The sequence below is a fragment of the Sinocyclocheilus grahami genome, unplaced genomic scaffold (assembly GCF_001515645.1).
Source record: "Sinocyclocheilus grahami isolate Dianchi unplaced genomic scaffold, SAMN03320097.WGS_v1.1 scaffold481.1, whole genome shotgun sequence".
Taxonomy (NCBI): Eukaryota; Metazoa; Chordata; class Actinopteri; order Cypriniformes; family Cyprinidae; genus Sinocyclocheilus; species Sinocyclocheilus grahami.
The window spans coordinates 883,028-909,177 of NW_015505660.1; the positions used below are offsets into that span (position 1 = coordinate 883,028).

General features: G+C 37.1%; 1 protein-coding gene across 1 annotated transcript in view; it reads left to right on the forward strand.

Annotated features, from left to right (window-relative positions):
• pcsk6 (proprotein convertase subtilisin/kexin type 6) overlaps window positions 1-21,412 on the forward strand; it is a 50,094-nt gene extending 28,682 nt beyond the window's left edge. Inside the window, exons 8-12 of the mRNA XM_016236117.1 lie at window positions 6,587-6,674; window positions 8,626-8,729; window positions 12,504-12,633; window positions 17,538-17,650; window positions 21,196-21,412. Of these exons, the coding sequence (XP_016091603.1) occupies window positions 6,587-6,674; window positions 8,626-8,729; window positions 12,504-12,633; window positions 17,538-17,650; window positions 21,196-21,296 (536 nt within the window). The 3' untranslated portion in view covers window positions 21,297-21,412. The remainder of the gene's footprint in view (window positions 1-6,586; window positions 6,675-8,625; window positions 8,730-12,503; window positions 12,634-17,537; window positions 17,651-21,195) is intronic.
• Window positions 21,413-26,150: the final 4,738 nt, after the last annotated feature.

The following is a 26,150-nucleotide window of genomic DNA, read 5'->3' on the forward strand; positions in this document are numbered from 1 at the left end:
CTGATAGACAGTATAAGACCTGGTGTTAGGATGACAAAAAGTTTTAAAAGATAAACTTTTAGGCTGGTCTGCCTGAGTGGTCCAACAGCGCTCGTCAATGTCAAAATGATCAAGATGGCCAATCAAATCAAAGAAGGCGGGTCTTACTGTCACTGTCACAACACAGCGACAGTTCGTGGAAAGATGTAAGGAGTAGCCTACTGTATCTGTATTAGAAAACTGTTTTACGAAACAAATGTTCAGCGACCGACAGTAATAGACTATCTAGTGATGCAAACTACTCAACTTTTTAATGAAATTTCGCCGTTTCGAACTGAAAATATGCGATCATGATTCATGTAATCATTTACGTTCATAAATGAACGTGACAAGAGACGTCTGCATTTTCGACTATTAGACATACGAATGAGAGTGAATGTGCACATTTTAAAATAAAATATTATTTTCAAATAGTGTAAATTGATTACTACTTCATATGAAGAGTTCAGATGCAAAAGCCTCTAAGTGCCGTTTGAAATGTTCTTCTAAAATGAGCATTTGGCTCCTATGTGTAGGTTCAGTCATTTCAATTTAAAGGCAATGAATAGTTTCTTTTTTTTCCCGTTAAAGTAAAATAACTGAACATAAACATAGGATCCTGAGAAAATAACCATTTTAGAAGAAAATTTTAGAGGGTGCTTAGAGGCTTTTGCATCTGAACTCTTCATAAATAACTACAAACCTAGAACTTATTTTAGCATTCTTATTTACTTATTTAATTGCTTTATTATTATTATTATTATTATTATTATGCAGTAATGAGGGGGGGGGGGCAAATGATCATTGAGAGCAGAACGAATGTGTCACACGTAATAGTTCAGTTTTGTATGTAATGGAAAGGTGATTATATTTCGTTTAGTTTTTTAATAAAGTTAAATTAGAAAAACGTTTGGAGCAATTTTAGTTTTTTTAAGTAACGGCCAGCGGCAGACAGTGAATTGATCATAGCCTATATGTTTGATCAGTTTAGCCTTCTCAAATCATCACAACTTGCCTAAAATAAAATCTATATACTGTATAAAACAGTTCAAGCATATCACAATGTTAATTTAAATGTTTACCCCTTTAAATATAAATGTGGGCTGTTAGACGCATATCCAATCGTTTGTGCGGAGAGTGGAAGCTGAAGCGCGCTCTGCAGGACATGGAGGCGCCAGCGCCATAACTTGCATTTTTTTCATTTATTTCAAATAACTTTAAATTTTTCCTCATAAAGGTAAGAGTAATACATCATTCTAAACTGTAAAGGGGCTAGTATTATTTGTGAGCACTCACAATATCAACAAAACTTTGTGCTTTTATAAAATAAAGAAAACAAACGCTTTCTGCCGTCTCGGTCTTGAACAGGAGCGCTTCACAATGATGAACCTAAACTCAGCGAATTGCCTCACAGTCATGATAAAAAATATATAGAAAGCTTTAAATTACTACTTTAAAACGAAATAATTTCATTATGTAATCAGTGCATTTCTCTCTAAAGGCACATCCAATGAGATGGCGAGTCATTTTTTTCATCACCATACTTGATGGATGTCTAAAAGGAAAAGCCTAAAACAGGCCCGATTATAATTTGCATTTTTATTTTTTAATTCCGTACAATTAAGAATAACACAAATTATAATGGCATATACAGTATGTAAAACTTTGTCCTATAATTGTATAGCTGCTTATATTTTCTGATTTTTATGTTGCTCTGTTCTGAATACCTTAAAATTTAAAGAATTTGGTGCTTTAAAAACAGCTTTAAAAATGACTTTATTGCATTCCAGACGCTTTTAAAGTACTTTTCACTATAAATTTTACGAGTAGCGTGAATGTAAAACGTTGTCATGAATTCGTTGTATGTATTCCCATTTGTAAAATAGCCAACATATTAATTGTTGTAGGCCAACCCGATCTCATGAAAGTGCGTATAGCACGATTTTCTATAAGAATAATGAACCAGTTAAAGTACATTTGTAAATTATGCATAAATTATCCTCATATTACTAAGCTAATGATGTGATATTCTAATAACACAACTATTCTGCTATATTTTTTAATTGTTCAAATAAATTACATTTATAATTTTCTTGTTAAAGTACATCATGCGATTGCATTCTTTTTAAAGGATTAAAAGGATGCACAGTTTTGCCTTTGAATTTGTACAAAATAAGGTCTCTTATGCTACCTATGTTTGGTGGTGTGCTTACCATGCTTTACTAGAGTAGATCATCCAAACATGATAATTGAGTCGTTATTTACTCGCCCACATGTTGTTCAATCCCATATAACTTTAATAATAATTATTTTTTTAAAATATTAAACAAAATTTATGAAATATTTACAATAGAATGTATATATATTTTATATTTAAATTTTTTTATAAATGTATATTTTCCAATAATATTACATACTTAAACGCGATAATATTTATAAGCAGCATTTCTTATACTTTCCTTTTTTTTTATAAATCTTGTCTGAGTGCATTATGGGATTGTGTTCTCTGTAAAGGATGTATAAGATTCTTCCTTTGAATTTGGCCAAAGAACATCGAAAACACTCAAATGAAGCCTCAAATAGTTCATCTAAATATGAAAATATTTCCATTATTTACAGTGTTTTTTGTCATTTTTGAAGCCTAACGGATGTGAAAACTCTGAGCAGTCTGAGCAGATTCTTCTACTTTTGCATTAACATCATACAGGTTTGCAATGTGAATAAATAGTATCAGAATTATTATTTATTAAAACACAGCCTATATAATCACAGATCAAAGTGTTATTTGTTTTAGTCAGCGGTGAAGCGTGGCACACGTGTGCGCAGAGCAAAAGAAGTCAGTGCTTTCTATGATTCTGCTTCATGTGTGATGCTGCGGCTTTATGGTCCCTCCCGTCTTGTTGATAACAGCTGCTGCGATGGAGATGAGCTCTAGTTATCTCCACAAATCAGACTGATGATTGAGCGTCTTTCACAGTCCGTCTGCGATGCGTATGAGGACGGAGAGTTTGAGTTGGTTTATGGTTGTTTGCGCGCTCGTCCTCAGCTGCTGAACACATTCGGAGCCGTGCGTCTGGAACAGATGTGTTTAGTGGCAGCGTGAATGGATGAAATTTGCACATACCCGAGTATTAATTGCATCCAGATGCCCAGATATTTCTCTCACTGGTGGGAGATGGCTGGTTATTGGGGTTGGTGGTTTAAAATGATAATTGTTCAGAAAACATTTGAGCTTCAAATAAATGAGAATTCATTCTGGATTCAGCAACAGGGTTCTGTTACATTGTAAAACCTTTCTTAATATCACAGGAAAGCCGCTGAAGTGCTAAAGGCTCTTTACACCACCCTCATTCCAATCAGTGCACATGCATTCAGTCCACTGGCACGTGAATCAGTTATCAGTGTTTTGAGTGTGTGTGATTCATGTGATTGACAGGCTTTATAAACATATTGTATATTCGCTATGCTGAGTAAAACTGCTCTAAGCAGGCAAATTTAAACATAATATAATTGGCTCATAAGGCTATAGTTTGCAATTTGTGATAGTTTGCAGCTTTCATTCATTGTAATAAAATGAACGTTAACTGAAATTAAAAAATGAAACTAAAAACTTAACTTCTTTCAGCTAGTTGCTAAGGCAACATTTCTGATTTTTGTTTAGTTTAACTTAGTAAAATGTAGTAAAATAACTAAAACTGAAAAAAAAATAATAAAAACATTTATAACTACAATATTTAAAACTACAATATATAATTATAATATCTTTTTATTTTCTCCAAGTCTTTAACTAAAATTTAAATGAAAACTTAAAAAAAAAAAGGAAAATAAAAATAATTCAAAATATTAAGAAGGATTATTTTGATTAATTTAATTTAGTGCTGTCAATCGATTAAAAAAAATTACTTGATCACATTTTTTTCTGACATTAATCTGAATGAATAAAGTTTTTAAATATACTTTTATATTGCAATAATTACACATTCAATCTTCAAAGTTAATGTAGAAACAACAAAGACAATATATTTTTTATATTTGCATATTTTTTATGACTGAAGGCGAGTATACATTGACTATCCATTTAACATTACATTATAATTAAGAGCTATCAATTTTAACATTTATTAGACTTTTATTTATACATTATTGGACTAACATTTATTAAAAAAATAACTTCTAATTTAAGCGAACTTAAAACAATCTTCACATAAACCCATTATAATAAAAGTCATGTTTGCCTGTGCCCTTCAGCAGGAAATATACAGAAATACAGACAATTTGCAAACACTAAATTCTAAATTACACATAGATGAATCCCTTAGAAGTGATTGATTTCCTCTTTTTTTCTTTGATGAACAGACGTCACAGCAGCTGGTTATGAGGTTATTTTGGCTTCTTTAAGAGCTGCTGCTGCTGGACGTGACGCGGATCTGACACGCATCATGTTTTCTCACAACTCTTTACCTTTTCTGACTCTCTTCAGCTCTTAAAGTCTCTATAATGAGCTGATGAATTGAATCGGGTGTGTTAGATGAGGGAGACAGTGCTGCTGCTCCAGGACAGTTTTGAAAACGACTGCATTTCAGACACATGCTCACACAATGCATTAACACATACTTGCATGCACAGTTTTGAGGCAGCTTTAATCTCCTTTTTGGTAACTTCATGACTCAACTGATGACAAAACGACATTGCGTGCTCATAGTTTCATTTGTGCTTTAATATGAAATGATATAGGCTACAGTGCGCTCCGACACATTTGTGTGTGCAGCAGAAGAGCACATGCTATGAGCACAGTATAACGGCTGACAGGTCAGGAAAATTGTTTTTTACTGACATATGGCCTGATAACATCTCATCTGACCGCAGTTCACTGTTCTACTGAAGCTCCTCGTCACCTGTACCTTTTCTGCACTCGTTTGACTCGCGCCTGGTGCTAAGGTGAAGTTGGAGTGTGTGTGTCTAATAAGTCTGCCATTTGATGAGGTTGTAAAGACGTTCTGCCTCTAAATAAACGCAATTCTTGTCAAGAAAAAAGAGACCGAAGCAGCAGTTGTGAGTGGGGTGGCCAACCCTAGCTCCGCCCCTGCATTAATTGCATTCAATATTTTTAACGCGTTAAACTGAAAAATTGTATTGTATGCATTAACGCTGATTTTGACAGCACTAATTTAATTGTTTTTGTGGATTTTGGTTACAATGTTATCTTGTATATAATGTATTATTTTCTTAAAGTGTTAATAAAATAATGCACCTGACAAATATACTAAAATGACAAATAAACTATTCCGAATATTAAAATACTTAATTATTTATTTGTGTAATATATAATGGAAAGTTCACTTTCTAATAATAATAATAATAAAACAACTTATATTTGTTGTCATTATTACTATTATTAAATATATTACTATTGTATATTTTGTTTTACTCTTGATTTGAATAGTTTGTAGTTAGTTTACATGTTTGTTGTGATAGTTATGCCATTTTATCTGTTGATTAATTATCAAACAAATAATACAAATGATATAGATTTATCGGCCAACATATCAGTTATCGGCTTTCAAAAATAAAGAATAATCGGTTATCGGTATCGGCCAAAATTTTCATATCGGTGCATCCCTAATTCATTTGATTGAAATCAAGTGTAGCGTTAGTTCTGGCAGGTCACGTCAGTCAAGCTTGCATGGTCCACATCTACCTATCGGAATACTCCTATCACTACATCCTAACATAAGGTCCATTCAGTATCATTCAGCAACTTATCGCTTTGCTCAGGAGCTAATTACCCCCCTCCATCCCCAGCTCCTCCTATCATCCACAGTCAGAACTTGCCGCGACACGCAAAATTTCTAATTTAGAAACGGTTTCTATTTCCGCGACGTTGCGGCTGGAACAACAACATATGACAGTAGATAATCTCAGGTGATTATGTGCTTTATTCAATGTTAAAAGTGTCTAATATGAGTTTAAATATAATTTTGTGTGACCTTATAGCCATACTGAAAGCAACAACAGATAGTTTACATCAGATCTTGAAAATAAATTAAAGCAAAGATGTCCGTTAAAACTGTGAACTCACTGCGAACCAACGAGTGCATTCCATAACAAATATGTTATCAGTCACTCAGTATGTACATTTAATGATGTTAAAAAGCTTTAATATTTATGAATTAGATTATAAAGGTCTCCATTTAGTTGCGAGTGCAGTGCGCTTCTAGAGTGAGCCCGCCCACACACGCTTCTGATTGGCTGTGATATTTGATTGATTCTGTCGCTTCGCGTCTGGTGTGGGCACCCAAATTGCTTGTCGCTGGAAACTTGTCGCGTCACATGTAGTTAGGACAGGGTGTAACGGTTTATCGCTGCTCTCCCTCCTCTTAGCCATGCTAAGCTGCATTAATGGGCAGGGAGTTTTTGCCCAGAACAGAACAATGCCGCCAATCCAAACCGTATGCAAACTGTCAATTACCTTTGACTCTAGTGGTCCTGACAGAACTACTTTTATGTTCATGCATTCCTTTCTTTGATTGTCTATGTGATCTTCACATCACATTTTCTTTCTTTCCAGGCCAGAGACGTTGTCTGAAGTGTCATGAGAACTGTTTGAAATGCTTGCGAGATGCAGACAGATGCACGGCCTGTAAAGATGGCATCAGGTAATACTAATAAACATCAAAACTGTTCAAGTTTCAACTGTTCAGCAATTGCACAAAACAACCTGATGAGAAAAACGTGCACAGCTTCATGTCCCGTGTTGAACCGCTGCTCTCAGAATGTGGCAGTCGAGATGCGGCCCAAGAATGTTTGAAAGTTGTCACTGGATTGTTGCTTGATTGCAGCATGAATAAAACCAAATGTTTGCGGCTATTGAGCATTTAAGTCTCTTGCAGCCGATCGAGTTTTACAGGCAGAGCTGTGACCCCTCTTTGCACTCCATGCACAAAATTATGGAGTTCTGAATTCTCACGACAGCTGTAGCCTTACGCTGGTGCAGATGAAATAGCGTAAGAAGTTAGGCTTTTGGGTTTTGTGTGGGTTCAGAACATCTAGGGTACATCTGGTCATCTTTATGCATGCTGTCTTTGCTGTGGTTTAGACGAGCCGTACTGAGACAGACCGGGCTTTAGTTCTTGAAAGGCAGTCTGGTCTTGTGAAGGGTAAAACGCAGCACGCTTTGCGCCGTGACCTCTTGACGGCATCTAATCTTGTCAGGGTTATATATCGTGATGCGCTATGTTTAGAAGCGCAAATCGAGAGAAAATGCCTGGAGTCTTTTAGATTCATATTGTCTGCGCCACACTTGCTCAAATGATTATTGAAATGCCTGTCATTTTCAACCACTGACCCACAATACCCCACTTCCATAACAAAACAGCTCTTTTAGCCAAGACTAGATCAAGCCACCGTGAAGAAGACTGCAGAGTTGTTTTCTTGGATTGGGAATCACTGGTAACTCTGATTTGTTTGAAAATATTTTAATAATAATAATTTAGTTTGACACTAGTTTTAGTCTGTGCCACATTTAGAGCACTAATAGCTTAAAGGAGCCGCACATACAGATTTTGGAAATAGAGCTGTCACAATTATGATATTATGGCAATTAATTGTTCAACAAAAAATAATAACACTTATTTATTTAATTGTCTATTTTGTACATGTTGGTTACAATGCGAACTTGAAATATAATAAATGATGTCTTTTAAGGGTTAATAATATAACACAAAAATTAAAGTGACATAAATATGCTATTCTAAATATTAAAATACTCTATTTATTATTATAATATAACAATTTGTCACGGTGCTACTGTGAGGGAGCGAGGAACGAGGAGACCAGGAGTACATCAATAAGGGGATTTTAATTATATCAAGGGAACCAGGAAAACACACGTAGCAAAGGAGGTAGACATCAACAGACATTCACAATAGCGGACAACGAACTCAAAACAGGAAACCATTAAATACAGGACTAGAGGAGGGACACAATGAGGAACACCTGAAATCAATGATGTAATGAACATTGGAAACACCTGGAACAAATAAACCTAATCAGGGAAACAGAACAGGAAGACCAAATAAGGGCAAAAGGAAATATAGGAAGCAAAACACGGAACAGAGTCTGACACAATTATTATTACTAATATATAATTAGTTTTACTCTTAGTGTGACTAGTTTGTAGTTAGAGGCAATAGTGTTTGTGGCAATTATGACATTTTGATTATTTATCAAACAAATACTAACAATTGACTATTTGATTTACCTTTTTTTGTGCATGTTGGTACAGTGAGAACTTGGAAATAAGGTATCATTTGGTAAATAATGCACATTAAGTGACATAAATGTACTATTCCAAATATTCAAATACTTTATTATTTATTTCTTTAACATAATGGAAAGTCCACTGTTGTTATATATAATAACAGGTAATAATAAGGTGCATAAAAGTCATGTAATTGTAGGCAGTCATATGTTAATGTGCTGATAGTTTTTATATAATAACTGATGTTTTTGCTTTTCATGATGTTTGCTCTTTAAAGCTGTGAAAATATTGCTGTGGACTGCTGTATGGGTTTATTCTTCTTCTTCTTCTCTTTTTCCTGATTAAAGTCTGGCAGGAATGACCTGCGTTCCAGAATGTGCCAATGGAACATTTTTTAACCTGGAAGAAATGAAGTGCAGCCCCTGCCACATCTCCTGCTCCACATGCACAGGTCACCTTCTATTCTATTATATTCTATTCTATTCCATCCTATCAATACTATCCTGTTCCATTCTGTTCTATTCTGTTCTGTTCTATTCTATCCCATCCTATCCTATCCTATCCTATCCTATCCTATCCCATCCCATCCCATCCCATCCCATCCCATCCCATCCCAATCCCACCCCATTTACAATCCCAATCCCACCCCATTTACAATCCTATCCCATCCCATCCCAATCCTATCATATCATATATCATATCATATTCCAATCCTATCCTATCCTATCCTATCCTATCCTGTCCTGTCCCGTCCCGTCCTATCTTATCCAATCCCATCTCACCCCCATCCCATCCCAACCCCAACCCCAACCCCCCAAATAACCTTTCAGTGATCAGTTCTTAAAAGAACCATTTTTATTAGTGTGTCAACATGTTAATAATATAAAGAGCCCTTTTCCACTATTAAGGACATTTTGTGCAATGAAAATGTTCCATGGATGTTAAAAATTCTTCATGGAACCATTGATGCCAAAAAAGAACCTTTATTTTTAAGTGTGTATGGGTGAGTCCAACCCAATCCCAATCCCTATCCCTATCCCTATCCCTATCCCTATCCCTATCCCTATCCCTATCCCTATCCCTATCCTATCCTATCCTATCCCATCCCAATCCCACCCCAATCCTATCCTATCCCATCCAATCCCTATATGATTTACTTTAGTAATACCATAGACACAACACAGTTAGGTCATTTTTCATACATATATATCGATTATTTTGTTTTGCATTACAAAAAGGTGTATGTAAATGTTGGCAGTCATTATATTCAGAACAGTACAAACTTACACAGCAGTTTAAACAAGAATTTCAGATTGACTAACTTGTATTTCAGACTAAATTTTGCCTGTCCATGTTTTGTTGACATCCGGTGAAGAAACTTCCTGTGCACGGTAGTATACAGTAGTATCTTAAAGGGGTCATATAATGCGATTTCACGTTTTCCTTTCTTTTTGGAGTGTTACAAGATGTGCATGCATACATAAGATCCCTAAAGTTGCAAAGACTAAAGTCTCAAACCCAAAGAGATATTCTTTATAAAAGTTAAGACTCATCCACGCCCTCCTAAAACGCCTCATTTAAACACGCCCCCACATGTCTACATCACTATGTGGGAAGATTTGCATAACGCCGCCCAAATGTTCACGCAAAGAAAGAAGGCATAACTTTGATTCTCGCTGTAGCATTGTTGCTGCCGCTGCCATGTCGTGAAGACACTGTGTGTTTTGTTATATAAGCAAAACTACTTTGTTTGGGTCTTCCAAAAGAGGACACAACTAGAAATCAGTGGTTAAGTTGTATTTACAACACTGTTCCAGAACAGTTCAACCCAAATATTCAGATGTGTGCAACGCATTTTACGGAGGACAAGGACTGTTTCCTGGGAGAGTAGCTTACAATACCAGTGTTCTGACAAATAATGCTGACTCACAGCCTGTAAATACACTTTCATATTTAAATAATTTGCCACTGATGATTCAAACGTGAGTTTTGAGCAGTGTAGAGTAGCGTTTGTAGTTTCTCCGATCACAAATGCAGACATGGTTTTATGTTTACGCGGCGCGATGCAACGCAACACGTAAAAAGACAGTATAAGTCATTATAATCCATAATTATGTCCCCACTGGATGCAACGAATGCCTCATTTATAATGGGTTTTATTGGTTTTGTCTCATCGCACCGGGACACGGCATCACAGTATGTTAAGGGGCGTAACATTTCCGTCACACGCTTGAGGAATTCGGCCAATCACAACGCACTGGATAGCTGGCCAATCAGAGCACACCTCGCTTTTCAGACCGATGAGCTTTGTAAAAATCGATGCGTTTCAGAAAGGCGGGGCATAGAGGAGAAACAATAATGTACAGTGTGTGGAAAATAATGTGTTTTTTAAACCTTAAACCGCATAAACACATTTCATTGCACCAAATACACAAAATTATATTATTTTTTAGCAAAGTCATATGACCCCATTAAAGCTCAATACTGATGAATTGATAATGTCTCGGTTTTATGATTTACATCAGAGTTTCTCAACTCTTGCCCTCAAGGTCTAGCGAAATTTAACTCCAGCTCTGATCAAACTCACCTGAACAAGCTAATCAAGGTCGTCAGGATTACTAGAAAATAACAGGCTGGTAAACTGTAGCAGACCTTGAGGAACAAGTCGAGAAACCCCCATTTACATTGATATATCATCACAAGTCTCATTCAGAATCAGTGCAGTACTCTCACAGGACATCACGGATGTGAGCAGACTCAAATAATACTCACAGAATATGAAATGAACTGAATGCAGAAGCAGACGAATGAGATCAGATTATAGTTGAATGCGTTTAACTTGCTTACCAGTCCGTTCACAGTGAGAAACTGAAGAGTAAAGTGTTTGTATTGTTTTGAGGACAGCAGGAGTGAACGAGTCCTGTATCACTTGCTGCTCAGCCATCAAACTTAATTAACTTACTTCATTATGCCAAATCACCAGAGACGCCTGATAAGCCCTGAGTTGTTTGCGTTCCAAGTTCGCTGAAATGTGGAGAGCTGTTGTAGACACAGCAGGGCAGAGTTAAATAAATTGACAGATTAACCTGAATGTATGTGTCTGTTTTGGTCTCTGTCTTAAAACCCTAGTGAGATGTCTAGATAGACAGCATTTTAAGACATAAAGTAGCAAATGTAAGTATTTTTCTTTGCCAAATACTTGCAGCATGGCATGCTTCATTTGTGGAGACGACAATCCCACAATGCACTGCAACATACTCCATCTAAACTGATGGATGGAAAAAGATACTCATTTATTTCATTCAGTAGTATTATTGATATACTATTATAGATTTTGGTATTATTTTGAATGAGATATTATTTTTATATTTTGTTATAAGTTGACATTTTAGTCATTTTGTTGCATTTTAGTACATCAAGTTGAGAAATGCTACTTTTGCAACTAGCTAGTACAGTTAATATTTATTTCAGATAATGTTTTTTTCTGTAAGATTTTATGATGTTTTTGAAAGAAGTCTCTTTTGCTCACCAAGCTGCATTTATTTAATCACAAATACAGTAAAAACAGCAATATTGTCAAATATTAACATTTAAAATAACTGCTTTCTGTTGTAATATATTGTTAAATGTAATTATTCCTGTGATCAAAGCTGAATTTTCAGCATCAATACTCCAGTCTTCAGTGTCACATGATCCTTCAGAAATCATTCTAATATGCTGATTTGCTGCTCAGGAAACATTTATATTATTATCAATATTGAAAACAGTTGTGCTGCCCAATATTTTTGTGGAAACCATAATACTTTTTTCCTCTGGATTCTTTAATGAATAGAAAGTTCAAAAGAACAGCTTTTATTTGAAATAGAATCTTTTGTAACATCATAAATGTTTTTACTGTCTCTTTTGATCAACTTAATGCATCCTTGCTGAATAAAATAACCTTTTATTCACCTTTATAAGAGATCACACGGTTGACCTGCTGTGGGAGAAAGTCTCTTGTAACAATGATTTAATCTTAGAGATGGGCTGATTATGCCAGAGAGCTGGAAGTAGACAAGTCTCCTTTCTATGATCTTCAGCTGACAGAACATTGTATCAGGTCATCGTATTCATATTGTTAACATCATGCCTCTGTCACCAGCCATCCCAAACACAGGTGAAGATCCCAATGACTTGCAAATGTAAATAACGGAGAACTGAGCTAACGGTGTGCTTGTGTTTGCAGGTCCGGGACTGGAGGAGTGCATTCAGTGTGCGCCGGACTACTTACAGCAGGAGTGGCGGTGCGTCCGATCCTGTGCTCCCGGATACTACAGAGGAGAGGCGGCGGGATTCACACAGAGGATGTGCCGCAAGTGAGTCCTCCACACGTCTCACATGACCACTGCACTGCTGCATTCAGACGCACACACACTACTGTGTGACCAGTTGGGCTCTTGCAGTGTGAATGTGCATTTAATGAAGTTTTGAAAGTGACAGCTGGAGCACACCTATGATGCTTTAAAATGCAAGTGCATTTAATTAAACATTTTTCTTAGGTTTTTAAGATTAAAGATGTTTCATATTTCAAGGTCACATTACAGTTCTCATAAAAAATGTAAAACAGTTTCAAGTACTAACTAAGATTAGTTACAAACTAACATCTTTCTGTCAGGTCATCCTCTTTGTCTTTGTTTCCAACTGTAATGTCATCATGGCTTTTCTCATTTTTTTGTACACGTTTGCGTTCTTAGCTTCTGATTATCCATCTCATTAAAATTGCAGTTGTTGGAATTGTAGCCTTGGTAAAGGAATTGAGTGCTTGGTATTTACATTGGAATTATTTCTTATTGCTCTCCGGCAGAAATGTGAACACACACACACACAGTCTCACACACACACACACACACAGTCACACACACACACACACATGCGCGCGCGCACACACAGTCACAGTCACACACACACACACACAGTCACACACCCACACACACACAGTCACACACACACACACACACACACATGCGCGCGCGCACACACAGTCACACACACACACACAGTCACACACCCACACACCCACACACACACAGACACACACACACACACACACACACACAGTCACACACACAGTCACACACACACACACACACACACACACACACAGTGAGGTCTGATATTATGAATCACTTTGAAAATGTGTTTTGTTGTTGACATAAGAGTTTGAGAATCTCTTGTCTCTCTTTTTTAATGACACTGGCACTCAAGCTGAAAACCTGATGATCATATTCTCCACCATCATTTAGATGATACATAAAACTAACTTACTGTATTTATTTATTTAAGAATTAATTGTAATTGTGTATTAAAGTTATATAGAAATATAAAATAAATTTAATCTAAAATGTCCAAATTAATTTTTATATATGTCTTTTATATAATTTCTAATATAATAATATTTTGTAATATATAAGAATTTTATATTTGTATGTTGTATACACATTTCTAAAATATATAATATATATACACACATTTATGTTATGTACTTATATGCACAATATATATTTATAGAATTCTTATATATTATTATTATATATTCTTATGTTCTATAAATGTATATATAAAATTACTGTTATATGTGTATATATATATACACACAAGAATTATATATATATGTATATTGTATTTACTGTTTATATAAGTTACATACAAATATTAAATAAATATATAATATTTATTTATTTTGTATTCATATGCAAGTTATATTCTTATATTATTGAATTCTATAAATATATATTGTCTATATAAATTATATTTTAAGTTATTTTTTAGTTTATGCATTATCTTTATAGTTTTTTTTATCTGCATAATGATCGAAAAGCAATTGGTTTTTCAGATAATACCAGAGAGAAACAGTAGAAGAAAGTGTATCTTCTGAGATTTACAGTGTTTTAGATTCCTGTAATGTGCAGCATAAGGGCCACGGGAGAGGATACGCCTCTGCACTCCACAATTTATGAATCAACAGTCTTTTGCTTTATGAACGCTGTCTCAAGCAAATAGAGGCTTTTATGAAGGTCACAGATGGTGATTGCAGTAGAAACGGGTTCTTCTCCGAGTCCGGTTGAGCTTCACTGCAGGCAAATAGATCAGACAGCCGTAAAACAGAGGTCAAGTGTGGCCCTGAGGTAACCAACCCACACTGGAAGGCATTCAGTTTGAACTCATATACAGCAAATGATAAAGTACAGATAGTAAATACGGCATAAGAGCACTGAGGTCACACATATGCTGATGTTATGCATTACCATAGAGAGCTGTCATTTTTTTCAATTTTATTTTATAATGATCAAATAGCCCCTTCAAATCATAATGGGCCTAGGCCTGTATACAAGATTTTCATTGTTGTCAGTCGCACATACTTTACTTGAAGATTAATAAACATTGAAATGAGGGTAAAAACTTGTTTTGCACGAACGCAACTGTTGTTTTTTTGTACACACACACTACTGTTCAAAAGTTTGGGGTCAGTAAGATTTTTTTAAGCTTATTAATGTTTTTTTATAAAGATGCATTAAAATAGATCAAAAGTGAAAGTGAAGACATTTATAATGTTTTAAGATTTATTTTTGAAATAAATGCTGTTCTTTTAAATTCTGTTTTCAACATTGATATTAATAAAAAAATGTTGAGCATCAAATCAGCATATTAGAATGATTTCTGAAGGATCTTGTGACACTGAAGACTGGAGGAATGATGCTGAAAATTCAGCTTTGAAATCACAGGAAAAAATTACATTTTAACATACATTCGAATAGAAAGCAGTTATTTTAAATTGCAAAATTATTTCACAATATTACTGTTTTTACTGTATTTTTGATCAGTGTGGCCCTGAGGTAACCAACCCACACTGGAAGGCATTCAGTTTGAACTCATATACAGCAAATGATAAAGTACAGATAGTAAATACGGCATAAGAGCACTGAGGTCACACATATGCTGATGTTATGCATTACCATAGAGAGCTGTCATTTTTTTCAATTTTATTTTATAATGATCAAATAGCCCCTTCAAATCATAATGGGCCTAGGCCTGTATACAAGATTTTCATTGTTGTCAGTCGCACATACTTTACTTGAAGATTAATAAACATTGAAATGAGGGTAAAAACTTGTTTTGCACGAACGCAACTGTTGTTTTTTTGTACACACACACTACTGTTCAAAAGTTTGGGGTCAGTAAGATTTTTTTAAGCTTATTAATGTTTTTTTATAAAGATGCATTAAAATAGATCAAAAGTGAAAGTGAAGACATTTATAATGTTTTAAGATTTATTTTTGAAATAAATGCTGTTCTTTTAAATTCTGTTTTCAACATTGATATTAATAAAAAAATGTTGAGCATCAAATCAGCATATTAGAATGATTTCTGAAGGATCTTGTGACACTGAAGACTGGAGGAATGATGCTGAAAATTCAGCTTTGAAATCACAGGAAAAAATTACATTTTAACATACATTCGAATAGAAAGCAGTTATTTTAAATTGCAAAATTATTTCACAATATTACTGTTTTTACTGTATTTTTGATCAAATAAATGCAGCCGTGGTGAGCAGAAGAGACTTCTTTCAAAAACAAACTTAAATTTCAGTTGGCTATATTATACCAGTAAAATTTCAAAATTTTTGAATCCGCATTAAAGGAACAGTTCACTCCGAAATTTCAATTTTGTCATCCTTTACTCCGTTTTGGCCACATGACAAGTAGTTGTTAACGACATTATTTAACCACATATCAGAATTGCGACACAAAAAATCACAGTAAACCAGGTATATTTTGACTCACAGTGTTGCCAGATCTTGCTATAAAAAACAGCAAACAAGAACAAGACAATAATAAATCCAAGCTTGGAAATATGCCACATACTGAAATATCCCGACCTGCGCGTGCCTGCTTTATGAACTCCATAATCTGAATGGCTTGTTTAGCTGAGCCCAAACAATAAGCAATTAAAATAAGTGGACATGGCAACCCTTCAAGAGCGCGCTCTCTAAACAAATACAAAATGCGACAGCTCTGTCGACGGTGGTTAAGTTAAAATTGCGGGACATAACGAGTCTTCGGTTGCTGTAATATTTCGAGAGTGAGTTCTGTTCCATACGCACACAAAACTAGAATTTAGGGGATTCACTCACTAATATTAGGTTAATAATGCCATAGAAATGAAGTAAACGGAGATATTTGTCAGATGTAGCAGCAGCATCAATATCAGATACACATCAGGATACCTGATCTCTCTGAACTCGAAAACGAATGACCTGGACTAGTAGGTGCAGAGTGCTGAGGTGATGAAATGGGCAGTTAAATTAACACGCTCATAAACATGAGCTCAGTGTTTCTCTCCAGGATCCAGGATCTGTTTTATGGCACAGTTTGACTCGTATCATCTTCAGCTCTTGATTAGAACAAGAGTTGACTAAAGTAGCCTAACTAATGCTGAAGAGTTCTTGCGGGTTTTAAAAATGTATAAAAAAGTCTTAATTTGCACTTCCATAAATGAAGGCCTAAAAGGTCTTAAATCAGAGCAGAACGTCTTAAATTCATATAAAGTCATGGCATTAGATGTTGCATGCACTGCAAAAATGTGATATCTTCCTCAATCTTTTTTTTTTTATCTTCTTTTCCAATACAAATATTTAATTGAGATGCAAATTGAACATATGAAGTCTTGTTTTCTGAGGAACTGAACAAAATGAAGTGAGTTTATGCAGAAAACAAGAACAAACGTCTGTTAATGGGGATTTGTCCTTTGAATTAAGTGTATTTTTCGGAGCCCATTGGCAGATATTTGTTCTTGTTTTAATCATAAACTCACTTTATTTTGATAAATTTCTCATAAAACAAGACTTATTATTTTATGTAATTTTGCTTCTCAAGTAAATTATCTTTAGACAAAACTTTGCTAATACAGGACATTTACGTTTAGAGACCATATTTTGTTTCATTCAGTGTATTCCTTAAATTTTCTTTACTTGGTCTTACATTTTCCTTCAAACTACTAGTACTAAAGCAGCACCTTATGATTCAAGGCTCTGGCTCTGTTGATGGCTGTCACTCACTGGCATTGATGCATCAGTCCCGGCCGTACATATTCATGTCATGATGCTCCTGTTCTGATCGCCTGCTACTTCCGTGTTTTCAGGAAATCTGTCGCTGTCATTAAATCGAGTCTTTATAGGCATAAAAAGCGGAAGCTCATGTGCGGTTCTGCTGTGGATTTTCAGGTGTGAGGAGCACTGTTTGAGCTGTCAGGGTCCTGGAACGAGCTGCACGCAGTGTAAGGACAGATACAGCCTCGTCAGCCGGACCTGCATCATGAACGCCACCTGTAACAACGGTACGTGCCTTCAGTCAGCCAGCACTGCTGAGATGTTAGGCACTTCAATTTTGGTCTGTTCACTCAAACTGTTTGACTTCAAAAGAGGTGCTTTTTTGCCTTTTAGGAGCTTGACATTTAAAATCCACCTTTGTTGCGTGGAAAAGAGTCAAACATCTCATTTCTTAATAATCGATTCATTAAAATGAATTTAGGTAATCCATTTAATTATATTTGATCTCTCTCTGTCGTATGCCCAACCAGTCAATAGTGCTTTGCGTGAGCATTGAGCATTAAATAATATACAACAACGACTCATGAGTTTACGACTGATTCGCGAGTTACTGTGACTGATTCATTGAATAGAACCAGTTTTATTTGTACATCGGGCTGATAATTCATTAAAAAATTAAATAATTGTTCAAAAACATATCATTTACTTCCCTTTATATTCCAAACCCTGATTTTCTTTATTCTGTGTGGGGTGGAAAAGAGCCACTGAGACATTCTGTCAAACGTCTGATTTTGTGTTTGATGAAAGAAGAAAAATGATACGTAAGCGTAAGTGAATGATGACAGGAGTTTGACTTTAATGAACTGTCCCGTCAGGAATATGGACTGTCAGTGTGTTTGTTTTGCTCCCCATGTGCTCCGTGACCTAGTTTCCCCTGCCCATATTTGGTTCCCTTCCTGTTCCTGTTCCGATTGGGTTTCATTGCTCCCAGGTGTGTTTCCCCAATTCCCTCGTTAAGTGTATAGTGTAGTCTGCCCCATGTTTCCTTGTCGGATCTTAAACGTCTACTCCATGTGCTCCGTGTGTGTGTTCCTGCCTGTTCTGTGTTCCCAGTGATTTGGAGGATTAAAGACTGCTGTTATTGTTATTCCCTCGTCTCCTCGTTCCTCGCTCCTTCACAGTAGCTGAACCGTGACATTAAGTATAATAGGTCAGTTTTATTTTGTTGCAAAGAAGTTTTTGACAGCATGGTCAGCTTTTATGAGATTGTTGCTTGTTTCTAAAGCCTAAAACGTTCATATGTATTCTCTAACTTCCATTTGACCTTGTTTTGTTTATTCGTTTATGGAATTTTTTATTTTCATAAAGTTTCGCAAGGAGCTTTTTGTTGTTACGGTCCCATGGAGTAATTCATATGGATGATGTCGTGTCAAACTGACCTGACCCGGGTGTTTACGAGGCTTTCAGACTTCAAATCTTCTCAGAGGTTGTTGTTGCACAGCTATAAACACTTGACATTAGACAGAGAAGAAAGGGGAGCACATTGAGTAAAAAGATTTCAGAAGATGAAAGGGAAGAGGGTCGTACGTGAGTGAAAGGCTGGGGAAAAAATGTGAGTGAGGCAGAGCATTGGCAGGACAGCAACAATGCTTTCCCCAGGATCCGCTGCCCCTCATTCCTCTGGAACCTTCTGTCTGTCCAAACTTACATAACATGACCGTCAGATCACCGAGAGAGGAGAAAGAGGGACAGAAGATGGTCCACTGCTGTTAGTGGCACTTCTGATTCAAGTGTAGGGCATTTGGGTTTCATCCTAGACTCTTAAAAATAAAGGTTCTTTATTGGTATTGATGGTTCCGTGAAGAACCTTGAACATCCATGGAACCTTTCAAATGCAGAAAAGGTTCTTTAAATTTTTGTAATGTTCTTTGAAATGGTTGATTTATGAACTGTTCACTGAAAGGGAACCATTCTTTGGGGAACCAGCAATGGTTCTTCTATGGCATCACTGTAAAAACACCCTTTTGGAGCCTTTATTTTTAAAAGTGTGTTTGAGGAAAAAATGTAAGAAACTCTGGGACATGACAGGTGGCAGACTCACCAGGATCATTCAGATCGGCGATGTGTTTGATAAAGAGACATGACTGAAGTCTGAACTTTCTCTTTCTCTCGTATGCCCAACCAGTCAATAGTGCTTTGCGTGAGCATTGAGCATTAAATAATATACAACAACGACTCATGAGTTTACGACTGATTCGCGAGTTACTGTGACTGATTCATTGAATAGAACCAGTTTTATTTGTACATCGGGCTGATAATTCATTAAAAAATTAAATAATTGTTCAAAAACATATCATTTACTTCCCTTTATATTCCAAACCCTGATTTTCTTTATTCTGTGTGGGGTGGAAAAGAGCCACTGAGACATTCTGTCAAACGTCTGATTTTGTGTTTGATGAAAGAAGAAAAATGATACGTAAGCGTAAGTGAATGATGACAGGAGTTTGACTTTAATGAACTGTCCCGTCAGGAATATGGACTGTCAGTGTGTTTGTTTTGCTCCCCATGTGCTCCGTGACCTAGTTTCCCCTGCCCATATTTGGTTCCCTTCCTGTTCCTGTTCCGATTGGGTTTCATTGCTCCCAGGTGTGTTTCCCCAATTCCCTCGTTAAGTGTATAGTGTAGTCTGCCCCATGTTTCCTTGTCGGATCTTAAACGTCTACTCCATGTGCTCCGTGTGTGTGTTCCTGCCTGTTCTGTGTTCCCAGTGATTTGGAGGATTAAAGACTGCTGTTATTGTTATTCCCTCGTCTCCTCGTTCCTCGCTCCTTCACAGTAGCTGAACCGTGACATTAAGTATAATAGGTCAGTTTTATTTTGTTGCAAAGAAGTTTTTGACAGCATGGTCAGCTTTTATGAGATTGTTGCTTGTTTCTAAAGCCTAAAACGTTCATATGTATTCTCTAACTTCCATTTGACCTTGTTTTGTTTATTCGTTTATGGAATTTTTTATTTTCATAAAGTTTCGCAAGGAGCTTTTTGTTGTTACGGTCCCATGGAGTAATTCATATGGATGATGTCGTGTCAAACTGACCTGACCCGGGTGTTTACGAGGCTTTCAGACTTCAAATCTTCTCAGAGGTTGTTGTTGCACAGCTATAAACACTTGACATTAGACAGAGAAGAAAGGGGAGCACATTGAGTAAAAAGATTTCAGAAGATGAAAGGGAAGAGGGTCGTACGTGAGTGAAAGGCTGGGGAAAAAATGTGAGTGAGGCAGAGCATTGGCAGGACAGCAACAATGCTTTCCCCAGGATCCGCTGCCCCTCATTCCTCTGGAACCTTCTGTCTGTCCAAACTTACATAACATGACCGTCAGATCACCGAGAGAGGAGAAAGAGGGACAGAAGATGGTCCACTGCTGTTAGTGGCACTTCTGATTCAAGTGTAGGGCATTTGGGTTTCATCCTAGACTCTTAAAAATAAAGGTTCTTTATTGGTATTGATGGTTCCGTGAAGAACCTTGAACATCCATGGAACCTTTCAAATGCAGAAAAGGTTCTTTAAATTTTTGTAATGTTCTTTGAAATGGTTGATTTATGAACTGTTCACTGAAAGGGAACCATTCTTTGGGGAACCAGCAATGGTTCTTCTATGGCATCACTGTAAAAACACCCTTTTGGAGCCTTTATTTTTAAAAGTGTGTTTGAGGAAAAAATGTAAGAAACTCTGGGACATGACAGGTGGCAGACTCACCAGGATCATTCAGATCGGCGATGTGTTTGATAAAGAGACATGACTGAAGTCTGAACTTTCTCTTTCTCTCTCCCAGCGGATGAAGTATTCTGCGAGATGGTCAAGTCGAACCGACTATGTGAGAAGAAGCTCTTTCGTCAGTTCTGCTGCCGGACGTGTTTGATGACGGCTGGATGACAGCAAGAAAAGAGGCAAATGGACTGACATACTATTTCTTTGGTTGTATTATCTAATGTACATTTTAAACTAGTTATGCTGTGATTATTAAAGGAATAGTTCAGCCAATGATGAAAATTTGCTGAAAATGAACTCACCCTCAGGCCATCCAAACTGTAGATGAGTTTACTTCTTCATCAGAACAGATTTGGAGAAATGTAGCATTCATCACGTGCTCAGCAATGGATCCTCTGCAGTGAATGGGTGCCGTCAGATTGAGAGTCAAATTACAATAATCCACAAGTACTCCACACCACTGCAGTCCATCAGTTAATGTCTTGTGAAGCAAAAATCCATCATTAAGGAGTTTTAACTTCAAACCATCACTTCCGGCTAAAATATGAATCGTCTATGCATAACCTTGCTTTTCAGGAGATGGATTTTTCACTGGAGGAAACGTTATTATGGACTCATATTTTGACCAGAAATTATTGTTAAAAACGTCTTGATGGGTTTCAGGTTTTCTCTTCACGAGATGCTAATTGATCATTGTGTGGATTACTGTGATGTTTTTATCAGCTGTTTGAAAACTCATTCTGACGGCACCCATTCACTGCAGAGCATCCACTGGTGAGCAAGTGATGCAATGCTACATTTCTCCAAATCTGTTCCCATGAAGAAACAAACTCCTCTACATCTTTGGATGATCTGTGGTTGAGTGCATTTTCAGCAAATATTTGTTTTTGGGTGAACTCTTCCTTTAATGAAAGAAATAATACTCCTCATTTCAAGAAACCCTGTTAGGGTGCCGTTTGATTTAAACGAGATATATTTTTAAGATTTTTTTTTTAAAAACATGCAGTACATGTATAAATTGCTTCTTTTTTTTATTCAAAGACATCACACTGAATGAAGTGAAACTGCAATGTTAAGAGAGACATTAAGCTTTTAAATCACAAGAATGATCGAGAATAATGACACTGTACATTTTTAACAATGCATCTAATGGTATTTTAAATATTTGAAGGTGGAATATCTCCATCAAAGCTCTGGAATATAAACCTTTCCTTGATGAAAATGTGTGGCCGAGTCTCTTTTTTTCTGTCCCACAGTGAGGCTGCATGTGCTGGTGGTCCACGTTTAAGTGCTAATGATCATTTGTTTGTTTCGGTTTTCCATGTTCTGATATCAGAGCTTGTAAATATTTAGATTGGGCTCAACTATTTGCAATGCATCTTGGTGAACTGTCAGAGTCTGACCCGCAGTGACCCGCTGATGCTTTGACTGCAACGTCCTGAAGGGCAATTGATGAATACACACACACACACACACACACACACACACAATGATTATTGCAGTGAAGGTTCACAGCTGCTCTTAATACCGTCCACACACAGATGAACCCGTGGCACATGTTCCTCATCGTGATGTTACTGAACTCTTCAAGCTTCAGTGAATCTCTTTAATGATTCTGGACTCACTTTGTGTGAAAACACCACAGGACTGAGAATAACCAGTATCATGCATAACATAATGCTTTATTAACGAGCCCTGAACTATGATGACCCTGTGCTGTTCGATCATTATCGTTCATTACCTTCATCATTGCATTTCATTAACAGTTTAGATTAGGGAACACCATTCACTGTTAACTAGTTGCTTAGTAGCATGCATATTACTAGAATACTGGCTGTTTATTAGTAAAATTACCATATTCTAGATCACTCCATATTCTAACTACTACTACAACTGCCTTACTATCAATAAGCAGCGAATTAGGAGTGTGCTGAGGGAAAACTCTTAGTTAATAGTGAATATGTGTTCCCTAATCTAAAGTGTTAGCCATTATGATATTATTTAAAGATTAAATTTGTGCATTTGATTGCTCTGATGATGTTTGTGAATTCTTAAGTTATGTCTAATGCATAATAATTCACTTTGTCTTAGATCTTTCTCCTCAGATTGCTCAGGATATGAAGGCCACATTAAAACTGCCTTGGAGAACTTTTAGCACATCTTCATCAGTTATTTTTTTTTGCTTTACTTCATCTGATCTTTTACTCTCCTAAAACAAAACGACCCTCCACATCTGGTCAGAGTATCAGATGCAACGCTGTAGATTATTTAGAAATGAAACATGTTGAGGTGACTGTTTCGGCAGAGGAATGAAAGAAATGCTCATCACACCATCTGTGGTTTTCTTTTACACACTGACAGTTTATTTGATATAACTTCAACACATTTAACAGAGGATCAGAGGAAACTGGCTTAGACTGACAGGCCTGTGCTGCGCTCTGGTGGACTCCTGAGGGACTCTTCTCTACTGTTGTGTTCATAGGGCCGGGGCCGGGGCCGTGGCCGGGGCTCTGGGTGAATGGGTTTATTACCATGCTCTGTCTGTACACATCATCACTGAGTTTTCATGTGCATTAAAATCATTTCTATTAGAATCGCAGATTAACAAAAATATGGCTTTGCTCAGCAATGAAACGGGGCATAATTTGCATACATGTCTTCTGTAGAGGACATCAGGACAAACGGCATGTTAATCGGGCATTTTGGGGAAACACAAGAAATTATAGATCAATATATGAAATATGAGATAGTCCTATGAAAATGTTGCCAAGTTATGACTCTCATTATAACACTTCTTTTTTCATGGGGACTGACTAAATGTCCCCACAATGTCAAAAATGTCAGGTTTTAGGCCTACTGTCCTTGTGGAGACATTTGACTCTCTTGTCTAAAGAAAAATGACCACAAGATACGCTGTGAGTGAGTGTTAGGGCAATATCTGGATGATGTGAGTGATTTAGAGGAACAAATGTGACCCTGGAGCACAAAAGCAGTCTTGAGTCGCTGGGGTATATTTGCAGCAATAGCCAAAAACGTCTCAGGTTACTTATGTAACCATGGTTCCCTGAGTAGGGAACGAGACACTGCGTCCTCTAGGGGTCGCTATGGGGAACGCCTCGTCGTGACCCGTGTCTGAAGCATACATTGAAAAAACACCAACTCGTTGGCCGGCGACAGCCATGACGTCACTACCGGTGCGACTCCAGTATAAATCGGCGCCGGGAGCTACACATCATTCACTTCTTCGTCTGAAGCTTGCGTCCGCAGCATGCCAAGAAACCTAGAGGACCCAGTGTCTCGTTCCCTACTCAGGGAACCATGGTTACATAAGTAACCCGAGACGTTCCCTTTCATGGGAACTTCGAACTGCGTCCTCTAGGGGTCGCTATGGGGAACGGTATACCCACGCCGCCATGCTGAGGGGAGTGCAAGCCAGAACCATGGCGAGCACTAAGAACCAACTCTACCATATTGCTATGGGAGTCGCCCCTGGGACGTTAAGACGGCTGTCAGTGACGTTATTCCCTACGGCCAAAGGCCTAGGCTACATACCCCAAAATACTTACCTGTTAGGGCCAGACTCCTGGGCCCGGGGTAGAGCTCAAGGCTTGGAATCAGAAACAGATTCCTTTAAGGGAATACGACCAAGAGCCTAGAATCATACTAGTCTTGGTCTGTCACACAGGGGCTACCGCACGTTTGTCTTGTGGTGAAGGAACTGTCTCAACAGATCCTTAGTAGCAATACCCTGCTAAGTAGGTATCCAGAGGATACATAGGGGGAGTGGTGCCCAAGGCAGAACCGGGGTTTTAAACCACTCAAAAAGAGCACGAAGTCTTGCGCGTAGCTCTTACCATACAGGATTTTTAGAAAAGTGGGCAAAGCATAACGTGCGCACTTACCAGCTATGTGGATTTTAGAAAAGTGGGCAAAGCATAACGTGCACACTTACCACTTATGTGGATTTTAGAAAAGTGGGCAAAGCATAACGTGCACACTTACCACTTATGTGGATTTTAGAAAAGTGGGCAAAGCATAACGTGCACACTTACCACTTATGTGGATTTTAGAAAAGTGGGCAAAGCATAACGTGCACTACACTTGCATACCGTTCTAGGGGTTCTCGTGGCACCCTGAAAAGGCAGCCTATAGATAAAAATAGCGTATCCCCAGACGCTATATCTACGGCTATAATGCTGGAGTGGCTAGCAGTAAATCTGTAGCTGGGGGAGAACATCCAGCTCTCAATGGAGAGGGAGCTCAACCTACAGCATGTTCCCATGGTGGAACAGCTAGCAGTTATTCAGCTGAGGGAGCAACACACTCAGCTCTCAAACCGAGACGGGGCTCGACCTGCAGCATGTTCCAAACTGGAACAGCTAGCAATAGTTTACTTAGCTGTGGGGGCAACACACCTAGTTCTCCATGAAGATATTTTGTAAATGTCCTACCGTAAATATATCAAAACTTCATTTTTGATTAGTAATATGCATTGCTAAGAACTTCATTTGGACAACTTTAAAGATGATTTTCTCAATAGTTAGATTTTTTTGCACCCTCAGATTCCAGATTTTCAAATAGTTGCATCTCGACCAAATATTGTCCTATCCTAACAAACCATACATCAGTGGAAAGCTTATTCATTCAGCCTTCAGATGATATATACATCTCAATTTCAAAAAAATTGACCCTTATTTTTTTTCTATGAAAATGAACCATGGTTAATTATTCATATTTCCCCATGAGCTGATTCGCTACAATGTATATATATATATACAAAAAGTTATGTTTTGTCCAACAAATATTTAAAATATTGGGTAGGTAAAGTGTACATAAATGATTTTGTCAATTTCTGTAATTTATTGATATATTTAAGTATTTGGGGTCACACATTAAAAACATGGTTGAAATGTGCACATAACAGGAGGGTTAAAAAACGTGTTCTCTTTTATGTAACTGTGTTTTCTTTGTGTACCATGCATTGACGCTGCAGCGCATTTCTCCTCCCGTCCGCCTGGC